This window comes from Struthio camelus, chromosome 4 (assembly GCF_040807025.1).
Source record: "Struthio camelus isolate bStrCam1 chromosome 4, bStrCam1.hap1, whole genome shotgun sequence".
Taxonomy (NCBI): Eukaryota; Metazoa; Chordata; class Aves; order Struthioniformes; family Struthionidae; genus Struthio; species Struthio camelus.
The window spans coordinates 6284608-6295466 of NC_090945.1; the positions used below are offsets into that span (position 1 = coordinate 6284608).

A 10859-nucleotide genomic window follows, 5' to 3' on the forward strand; every position below is an offset into this window, starting at 1 on the left:
GCATTTGCCTGTTGATGAGGCGTAGGGAAAGCGAGCAGAGGCTTCTGAAGGAGACTGGGCTGGGTGACTGTGTTTTAACATGCGTGGACAAAAACCACTATTCACCCTTCCAGGTTGTTCTCTGGCTGGGTGGGGGGGTTAGGAAAGGAGGGGACAGATGTATTGTTGAAGTAATGCTAAATAAAGAGGGGAATAAACTTCACTGAGCATTGGAATGTGCTCTAAACATCTTTTTTGGCTGTACATGCATTTCATGCTAACTTGACAGTTTGCTCTTAACCTGCCTGTGCGGAGGAAGAACAAGTCTCGGTCTTGCCTTGAGGGACTCTATTCTGCTTGCTGTCAGTGATACCTGACCACGCGTGTGTACCCCTGCCCAGCCCCCAGTGTGGACTCCCTACAAGTATCTAAGCTGAAGTTTAAACGTCACTAGAAAGCCAAGGCTCCAGGCAGAGCTGGAGCCGTCTGTATAACTGAAACTGAACCCTGTTAAAGGGCTTTAATTTGAACAGGCTCCGGTGTCATCCTCTCCTGCTGCTCTCTGGAAATAGTGCTTTTTTTGGTTTCTTGAGAGCTCATTGCATGAGTGTAACTTGCAGGATCACACCCTTAACCTCCCCACCCCCCCCATAGCTCTGTTCTGTCCACTAAAACTAATCCAGCAGGAATTAATCAGGGCATTTTAGGTTGGACACGGATTTTGCGTTCTATGCAGGGTTTTCACTTATCTTTTGCTTTTTCTCACTGAAATGCCTTTTAACGGGGCCAGATGATGATCAGTTGTCCATAGGCCATTTGGAGGTGCAACTGTTAGCTCAAGGAGCTGCAACAGGGTTTAGAAACGGTGCCGCTGCTTTTCCTAGCCCTCAGCTACTGCACCTAGTGCTAAGGAGCAGGTGGATGCACCTTATCACACCTTTTGTTTTTTTTTTCAAACCGATGTTGGAAGCTAAGTCCTTTGCCAGATAGTCAGATTGACAAAGATTGCTTCTGAGCAGAACCGCAGCGGGATGTGCCAGTTTCTCAGCGTGTGCTCACGCTCCCATCACTCACAGGGACTACCTGCACACTTAGAGCCAATGCGCATGTCCTTCCATACCCCCCCCTCTTCCCCACCCCCCACCCCGCAACTGAATTGAGGCCCAGAAAAGGAGCTTTGTTGCACATGAAAAAAAAAAAATCACCCTTTCCCCTTCTAATTTAACTTAACTCACCTAAAACACTTCTCCGTAAAAGGGCCTGCGCTCCCTCGAAAAAGTCTGGGCCACAGTTGTGAGAACTGCTGTAACAAGTAACCTAAGTGGAATGTTTTTTTTAATGTATGCTTTATACTGGAATAGACATGGCCAGCACTTTTGAAACTATCTTGTTTTCCTTCTTATTCTGCATCTGACCTCCCCCCCCCCCAGCTGCAGCAATGGCAATGCTCTGCTGCAGCAGATGGAGCAGTGATGGCTTTGTGCCAGTTGACAGTCCAGCCCTTCTGGTTTGCTCCTCGTTATGCACTGACTAAAAATGAGCGCTTTCCACTCCAGCGCTGCACATCGGTGGGTGCCAATTACGATGATGGGGCTGGCTGATTTCTGTCCTGCTTTACACCATGGAGTATGGATTTTTTTGCTCCGCATGGCTTGCCACTGCCGTGCCATGTCAGAGGTCAGCCTGCTGATCCAGAACATGGTGTGCGGCAGCTGGAGACCCTGAGGCTGAGGGTGTCCGAGCAGAAAGGGTCATGCAGCCCTTTCTGTGTTGCATTCACCCAGGGACTTTCTCTGCTGTTCTGTATCCTAGGCCCGTCCAAAGTACTTGAACTGTATTGCAATCAGCTGCTTCTTCCTCGCTGCAAAGACCATCGAGGAAGATGAGGTAATGTGTGTGTGTGTGTATGTGTGTGTGTATATATATATATATATATATATATATTTCTTTCTAGTAATGTACTGTCAGATGACTGTATACTCTTCTAGTGCTACCTTTGCTTGCACGTGGTGGTTGGCACTTGAAGGGCAGGGATGAAGCTTTTTGTGCGGTGTTTATAATGCTGATTGGCACTTTCTCTTCTCCCCCCTTACGCCCATGTTGGCTTTTGCAGAGGATTCCAGTACTGAAGGTGTTGGCGCGGGATAGCTTTTGTGGTTGTTCTCCAGCTGAAATTCGCAGAATGGAGAAGATTATCCTGGATAAACTGAACTGGGATCTTCACATGGCAACACCACTGGATTTCCTTCATATTGTAAATAAGAGGATACTCTATTTTCTCTGGTGTCTGTCTTTGTATATGTTGTATCAAGAGATACCTAGACAAAAAAAAAAAACAACCCTACCTGCAGGGGAGCAAAGCCCTCACGATGTGGTCACAATACCTTTGTACAAGTACTTTCTGAAGCAACCAACCTTTCCAGAGAACTTAGGAGGTGACCTGTGATTTGAGCTATCTCGGGGCAATTTTCAAAACATGTGCCTGCAACCTGGCCCTAAATCTTAATTGCTGTTGGTTTTGTGCAGAGCTAAAAGCCAGGCAGCAGTAAAATACAAACGAAGCAAGGAGAAAGCTCTAGTGCTGGGCAATGGACGTGCTCCGTGGGTGCTGCAGACTTCAAAACAGAGACCCTAGTTCTTTGATTAAGAGGTTAAGGAGAAGGAAAACGGCCCAAGTTTCTCTTCATTGGAATGTCATCTCCTCTCAGCTTTCCTGAGGGGAGGTTTTTGGCTAGGACACCTGAATTCTCAAACATGCGATGTTGAGAGAGCAGGCAGAGGGGCTAGCCTTTTGCAGAGCTCAGAGAAGTCTGGCTCCCCACAGCGCACGATGGCACACTCTGGCCAAAACGTAGCACAAAGCCATTTGTGGGTTCAACGTGGAGCTGCTTTTTCCACAGTATGGGAAAATGTCTTGAAGGTAACACCCAGCGATGGAGGACCCCTTGTGTTAGGGAGCACCTGTCACATGCCACTCTCGCACTACAACCTGACTCTGTTACCCTAAAGGCACAAGGCCAACAGCAGTCGGTGGTGCACGCTTGGGGGGCTTCGTTGCGTGGCAGCGCGAGTGAGCCTGTAGGTGACGCCACCTGCCTCATGTGCTTGTCTCCCCCCAGTTCCATGCGGTTGCGGTGTCCAACAGGCCTCAGCTACTGACCATCCTGCCCAAGCCGAGTCCCTCCCAGCACGTGGCAGCCCTCACCAAGCAGCTGCTGCACTGCATGGCCTGTTACCAGCTGCTGCAGTTCAAGGGCTCCATGCTGGCGCTGGCCATCGTCAGCCTGGAGCTGGAGAAGCTGCTCCCCGACTGGCTGGCTCTCATCATCGAGCTGCTCCAGAAGGTGCAGGTAAGAGGCAGCGGGCAGAGCTGGGCAGAGCTGGGCATCGCGGCCCCAAGGGGCAGGGAGCCACCGAGGCTGCAAAAGGCTGTGGCTTGGAGAGGAAGCACCCAGGGAGAAGGGAAACTTGTCCCAGATGGCAGCTAGCTGTACTTGCAAAAATTCTCCCCCGGTCCCAGGGAGTGAGGAGCGCTGGGCTCAGCTGTGGGCCAGGAAGCAAAATGAACCATTCGATGAGTGTGGAGAGGAGCGCGGAGGTTCAGGGAGAACAGCCCTCCTTCTCCCATGTTCGCTTCAGTCAGTCGTACTGAAAACGCAGCCTTCTCCTTGGTGTTTGGTCCAGATGATTAAGCAGTGGGCAAGGGTGGAGGCAGGGAGAGGGCTGGTCTTCACATGGGCATGATGCACCTGCTTATTATGAAAAATGAGTCTAGCGTTACACAGGCTGCAGAGGAGATGCGAGCAGCTTAAACATGTGGCCAAGAGGGACAAGGCCAGGGTCTCCTCTTGCTGGGGTAAAACATGAATAGGCCTATGGTTATGCCCAAGGAAAATGGGTCTGATGAGAGCCGAACTGCAGTCGAGAAAGGGGATTTCAGAGCAGACTTCGGCTCTTGTTTTGTGGAACACGTCTTCAGCTGCAAGCCTCAGCCCTGCAGCTAAGGATCTGTATTCAACGCAACATGGAAAATCCTTTCCTGTGCACGAGCATTGAGGCGATGTGAGCCATCGGGGCTCTTAGAGCCATAGCCGCTGGTCTCTGCCTGCAGTTGCGCTTTTGCGAAGGTGGTCATGCGTCAGCCTGAAGGGACAGTTCATTGGGACAGTGCAAAGCGTTCCTCTTGACTGCATCCTGTCTGTGAAGGAAGGAGCGCTGTGCCCTGGCGGATGGGGGTGCTGTCCGCACCAAGGAGAAAATTACACACGGGGGAGAAAATCCTAGTTAGTGGCTCAGCCACTGTTTTTAAGCACGCTGGGTGGTCTTTCTTACACTTACGGCAAGGACAAACAGTGAAGCTGCCAGCAGCTGCAGTGAGCCCCTTTTAAAGTGCGTGGGTGGCTGGCACGTTCAGAGCGCTTGCAATGCCCGTGTCTTTTGCTTGTCTTCTCGCTCCAGATGGATAGCGCGCAGCTGATCCACTGCCGGGAGCTCGTGGCACATCACCTTTCCACTCTGCAGTCTTCTCTGCTGCCCAATTCTGTATATGTCTACAGTCCCCTCAAGCATACCCTGGTGACCTGTAACAGAGGAGTGTTCCAATGCCAGCCCTCCTCTGTCCCAGGGCCAGGTTTCTCCAAGGACAACGGCAGGCCAGAAGTGCCAGTCACAGGTACAGCCGCGCTCTACCAGCGTCTGCCAGCTCCCACCGGCTGCAAGCAAGCCTCTGCCAAGCGCAAAGTGGAAGAGATGGAAGTGGACGACTTCTACGACGGTATCAAGCGTCTCTACAACGAAGACGTTGCTCCAGAGGTAGTGGCGCTTGAAAGCCTGGGCTCTGTTTGTGGCGCTGATGTCTCGAGGCAGGAGGGCAACGTTTCCCCTTGTCCGCCTTTGCAGCCGGTGTCTGTTATGTAGCTGGGGGCACCCGCCGCCTGCCACGCCGCAGCTGCTTTCTAAACCTCGCAGAACCTGGCGCCATGTATTTGCAGTGGGGGGAGAAGGACCATACCTTGTCAGGCTGAACTGAAGGGAGCCAAAAAACAGAAAAAAAAAATCCCAACCCTTTTTTGAATTTTTTTTCTTGTGCGGCTAATTATAGTTCCACTATTTAAGCACTTAAAAACACAAAAAAGTATAAAAAATGTATAAAAGACCCAAAAACCAAACAAAAAAAGTAGCAAAAAATTGTTTCTTTCTAGTGTTGTCAGTTCCACTGTTTTTCTGCTCCTGTGTGTTGTAACCCATTCTCTGTGTCCAAGAGCTCACATCAATTGTGCAGAATTGTTTCAAGTTTCCCAGCCAAATAACGTCTCTCTGATCTGATTTCCTTCTGCTCCTTACTCCCCTTTCTGCTTGTTCCTCTTTTAATTCTCAGCAAGTCTCGTGCATGATGTTCTGTACTATCCGACCTTCATGACAAGTTTGTTTTTTTTTCCTTTCTAAAGGAAGAGACCTTTTTTGTTTTGTTAGCACTTTGGTGTTTAAATGTGATAATATTTAAAAACTGGATTTAAGTAAAAGGTTAGTCAGGAAAACCAAAAACAAAAGCAATGCTTGCAGACTGCTCCACGCTTAAGTAACCACAGGAGCGTGAACGTACTCTAGAAGAACGCTAGGGCAGCTGGCCACTGTGCTCTGTACCTTACACAAAGGCTTCTCCGAGTTAAGCACAGCCTGTGTTTTCAAACAGAGAAAGCAGTTCGTGAACTAAACTTAAAGTCACTTGAACAAAAAAACGGTATTTTTTTTCTTGTTTGCACCAGGAAATATTGCACTCAGTGTGGATATTCACCTACACTTGACTCTCTACATCAAGTGTAAACCCTAAATTCTGCAATGGAGTCTGTTTTTTTCCGTATGTTTATAAGCTTTTAGCATGTGACCGGCGCTGCTTGGTGAGGTGCTGGGGTGGCTATGTACGCCCGAGGTTTGAAAGATGTGTAATTATCAATCACAAAGAAAACCAAAAGACCCTACCCCCGAGTTTTGTGTTCATGTAACTTCTAACCAAAAGTAAAACCTTTAAAAGCTCGTCTCTTAAATGTTACACCTCTGTTTCTCAGAATGACCTGTCCCAATCTTAAGCTCTCTCCACAGCCCTGAGGAAGGTATCGTATTTGGAGCCCTTGTACTGATGAAAGCCTTCTGGTAGCAATAAAGAAAGTTGTCCTGGATTCTGAGTCTTGTTTCGTGCTTTTTAACCCGGGTCCAGGAGGGGTTTCACCCAAAGGCCGCCATGGAGCTGCTGAGCAGCAACCCCTGCAGCCCCCCGCGCTCTGTGCCAGGCCTGGGCAAAAGGGGCTGCAGGGGTGCTCAGCCCCCAGGGCTCGTAGGGAGTCAGTCGCCCAACAAACTCCTCTCCTCTACAGCTGCTGCAGCTTTAGCCCCAGGCTCCCATTGCTCCTCACTCTCTCATCAGCCTCGGGCCGGTCTCCTCGCAGAGGGGCCAACGGTCCACTCGCAGGCCTGGGACATGGTTTTGTCTCATCCGTCTCCTGTCCATCTCCTCTTTGACTTTCCGAACAAGCGGTTGAAGAGTCGAGTTGGTCATATCCAGCTCAGCTGTAGTTTACTGCTTGCCTGATAGCTCCTCCACCGCAAATCACATTTGACAGTAAAAAGGTTAGTAACTGCTCGATTCCTGCTGCATGCTTCTTACGTTCCTCATCTGTTTTGGACTGGCACCTTCTTCGTGGCTGGCCTTGATCTCACACACCTCCCTGGGAGCCAGCCCCCTCCTCCTCCTGTCCCACGTGTTGTCCTCGCCGCAGCGTGCGGCGCCCCGCTGACAGACCCTTCTTGGGCTTCAGCCATCCTCTTCCTGCTCGCCATCTGGAAACCCCGTGAGCCAGCGTCACCTCTTCTACCGTCCCGGCCTGCCCGAGGCAGCGTTTCTGAAAGCTGTGTCCCCTCCTTCTGTTCCAGGCCTTCCTGCCATCCTCGTGGTGTACAAGTTGGGGCACCTTTTATCTCACTTCCCTGGTTTTTGTCTTTTCCAACCAGGGGGTTGTGCGATCTGAGGGCTTCATCCAACTCACCCCCAGCCAAATACCGAGCCGTCGCAGGATTTCGGCGATACCAGTGCTAGCTGCTTCAGACTCACTTCAATGCACACACCTTTTTCTGTTAAATTGCATGCCATAACAGCTCTACATAAAAAAAGATTGCCCAAATGTCCAGCACTGGATGTACCAATGCTAGCATGGGAAAGACTAGAGTCAGGTAATTCGCACGCCCCCCCCTTGACAGCCAAGCCAGGCAACGGTGGTTTCTGCACAGAAGGGAGTCTTTGTGCGCTTGTGCTCGCTGCACGTGTGCAGCGGTCGAAACGACCCAGGCTGCCCTGAAAGGAGCAGTTGCTAAGAGCTCTGGTTGCGTGTGCAGCCTGAGAGGTGAGCCAGGGGTAGCCTAACTGCTCTGGCTAGACGGGGCTGGGTGGTACAAGCCTACGGAGAGTTTGGTTGGACTGCAGCCTGTTTGACTTGGCTTCCAACTGCGCCATACGTATTGGGGGAGAGGAGAGACCGGGGATAAAAAACGCCCTGGTGCGGTCATCCGACAACACAAAACCTCAGCCTCAACTTCGACTGCCTTCTCCATCTCTGCACACTCCTTCCCTCCTGGGTTAAGCAACACGTTCCCCTCCCACCCCTGTAGGCAGCCTCAGCACTTGGGCGCTCTTAGGGTTACGGCCCTAAACCCATCTGCAGACCAGCACCAGGGAAGGAGTTGGCGCGGGGCTGAAAAAAGAAACACGTTTGCTGTGCCAGTTGGCAGGGGCTTTGCTGGAACAGAAGGAAAGGGAAGCTGGGAGTAAGGAGAGAGATGTATGCGCTGCTGGAGCAGTTATTTACTCTCTACTTCTTTAACAGATGTGCCGTAGCCGTGTTTGCGAGTCTCTCACTTTGCGGGGAGGTAGGATTTTTCCTTCTCTCCTTTCCCCCTGCCCCGGAAGGTGGGGGGCAAGAGCAGGCCCTGTGCTGCCCCTTGCCGGCACGTTCCCTGGCCCGCGGAGACGAGCTCTCCTAGCCGCCGCGCTTGTCCCAGCCCCGGATGCGACAGGCGAGAGAAGCCCTTATGCTTCGGGAAAAGTGACATCCTTGTCCCTTGCAGCAAAGGGGAAGGGGGACAGCTCTCTGTTAATGCTGCTCGTGACAGGCAGAACATTGATTTCAGTGGTATAACGGACCGCATTCAACAGTGCTCAGTAAGCCCCGCGCAGCGCGGATGCGGGATTGAGCTGCGTGCTGCCGGGGCTGCCAGAGAGGGAAGCGCAGCCTTGCCTCTGGCACCTCCAGCGTTAGCGCAAAGCAGGGATGTGCCGCTGCCCGGGGACAACGACCTTCCCGGAGGCCTCCCGGAGCTGATCAGAGCCGGCTGAGGCCCAGCCCCACCTCGGTACCCACCTGGGAAGCAAACACCCGAAGCGCAAGGGCTTAAAAAGCTCCCTGATTACCAAGGGAACGTCCATGCTCCTAAAGTCACGTAGATGTATATGCAACTCCCCCACCCCAGACCGTTTGCCTAAACGGACTGCCGAGGGAGACACCTTTTGCTGCTGCCAGACAGACTCCGATTGCCTTTTACCTGGCTACAGGGAACTCTACTAACAAGGCACAAGGCTCAGCCGGACGAGAGGCGCCCGCGGTTTGACAGACCTACCGGTGCAGGGTCCTGCTGGCAGGCTGCTCCGGCGCGGCGGCCTGGGCTGTCCTCGTGCAGCCCCGAGGACAACCTCTGGGCCAGCTTCCTGGCTGCGCTGCCCAGCGGCATCCTCTTGCTCTTCCGGATGCCAAGGAAGATAAAACCCAAACGCAACCCTTGAACTTGTCTTCTCTTTTTTCTCCTGTCCCTGCGCCAGGCTCCAGCGTGCCCTCAGCCCACCACCACAAAGGCAGTGCAACATGACCGCGGTGCCTCAGCGTGCCCGAGAGCCTGTCTGCACCATCGAGGAGCACGCGCGCAGCAGGATACAGAGCGCTGATCTTCAAAAACACTCGGGGCTCGCATGCAGGTGCACCAGCTCTGCTGTGAGCTGCCGGCGACATAACCAGACTTAGTGCCATGACTTACACCCCCTGCCTGGTCCTGACTCTGCCGTGAAGGAGTTGTGCCTGGCCAGCCGGGGTCCCAGGTGCCAGGGCCAGGGCGCAGGCCTCTCCGCGGAAACTGCGGCGACACCACGAAGCCATCTTCAGCCCTTCGCAGCTCTCCTGCTGCCGCTGCCGGGCCTTCCCGCTGCACCGCAGCCACCCCTGGCCTGGGTGGGGCTGCTGAGGAGCCTGGGGCCCCCGGGTCTACATTGCTGGCTGCACCTGAGCACAGGTTTACAGCGTTTTGCAAGTAAAAAGGCGATGCCCAGAGATGCAGGCTTGCCTTCGGAAACGCGGCACTTTGCGGCAAGCTAGACTTCCCAAAAAGCGAAGTCCAGCTGATCTGGAAATAACCTGTATTGCCAGAGACAGAAACCATTTCCCGCTTCCCACGTCTCCGCCCTGCAATAAAATCCACACAACGACAGAGACCAGATGTGGCCTCGCCTGTGCCGTCACCTCGCTTCGTGTTTGGATGCCAAGAGAGCAATAACCTCTCTCTGCGTTTTTCTCCACAGTAGTTCAACACTGCTTTGGAGCTGCACTGATAACGATATACCTCCTCCATCCTGCTTTAGCCTGGGACCACTCCAGAAGTGATTTTTGAGACCTGCAAGTACTCGTGTACCTTCAACATAGGGGAAATCCTGGTTCCTCGACTAGCTCATGGGTGAGGATCTCACCCCCTCCTGCAAGCGCACAGCGACCCAGGCACCAGCAGGGCTGACACATCCCGCAGCTCCAGCCACACCAGCGCCCTCCCAGGAAAGCCGCCTGCTCAGCAGGAGGAGCAGCTTTCAGGCCCTGGACCAGGTGCACAAACCAAAGCCGCTCTCAGCATTAGCGGGTCTCCTCACCCACCTCCTCTTCCATTGCCAAGCACCTACGAGCAGCCGCAGAGTCCCTACCGTCACCCGCACAGGATGAAATCCTGCTGCCGCCCGCTCCAGAGAGGACGCCCTGGCTCCAGTCAAGCGCAGCGTCCTGCCTCAGGGACCGCCACGGTCCGGCTGCAATACGCTGTGTTCTTCAAGAGCCTGGTGCTGAAAGTTAGCTCGTGAAAGGACAAAAATACCCCAAAGCGCCTACCACACGTGACAGACTCCCCCAGAGCTTGGGCCAAGGGCACGTCTGACCCAGAAGCTGCTTCCAGCCCTCTCTTTTCACTCTCCAGTAGCAGCAGGAGGATTAAGCCCAAGAGTGCTCACTGATTTTAAATGCAGGCACCTGTTTGCTATTGTGGACAGAGCAGCTCCTAGGCTCTGCGGGGACAGCTCGTGACAGCAAGTGATAAATAACCGCCCTGGCCATGTCACAGACTGCCCAAGGCTGGGGTCATGCTGCCATCTCCCCTCCATCCTGGCACCTCTTCCTCCATCAGCCATGTGAGGCGGGGGGAAAAAAAACCCAGCGCAGCACCATCCTGTCCCCGGCAGCGAGGGGCAGGAAAGCCTCAGCGCGCTTGCTGGACTCAACTCGCCGATCCCCTCTTCGACTCGCAGGTCTCGGTGCAAAGAAGCGCTCGCGGCTGCCGTACGCGCTCTCTGCTCTCTGTTCCCCTCCTAGTACCCCAGGCTCCTGCAACGCCGGCTCAGGGGTGTCAGAGGGTTTAACCTGCTTTATTCCCCCAGGATCCGTTTGTGGCCCTGTTCCCCATGAAACTGCCTGACTCTTTTTTCACTTCTGCTGATCCCGTCTACCTCCACAACCCGGGGCAACAAGTTCCAGAAGTTTACTACCTGTTCTATTAAAAATTTGCCTAATGTTTTGAAGTAACTTCTCTCA

General features: G+C 53.2%; 1 protein-coding gene across 1 annotated transcript in view; it reads left to right on the top strand.

Moving 5' to 3' along the window:
• The window catches only part of CCNI (cyclin I), a 36556-nt gene extending 30401 nt beyond the window's left edge, over positions 1–6155 (top strand). The window contains exons 4-7 of the mRNA XM_068941202.1: positions 1792–1866; positions 2093–2233; positions 3099–3329; positions 4438–6155. Coding sequence (XP_068797303.1) covers positions 1792–1866; positions 2093–2233; positions 3099–3329; positions 4438–4896 — 906 coding nt within the window. The 3' untranslated portion in view covers positions 4897–6155. The remainder of the gene's footprint in view (positions 1–1791; positions 1867–2092; positions 2234–3098; positions 3330–4437) is intronic.
• The last annotated feature ends 4704 nt before the right edge of the window (positions 6156–10859 follow it).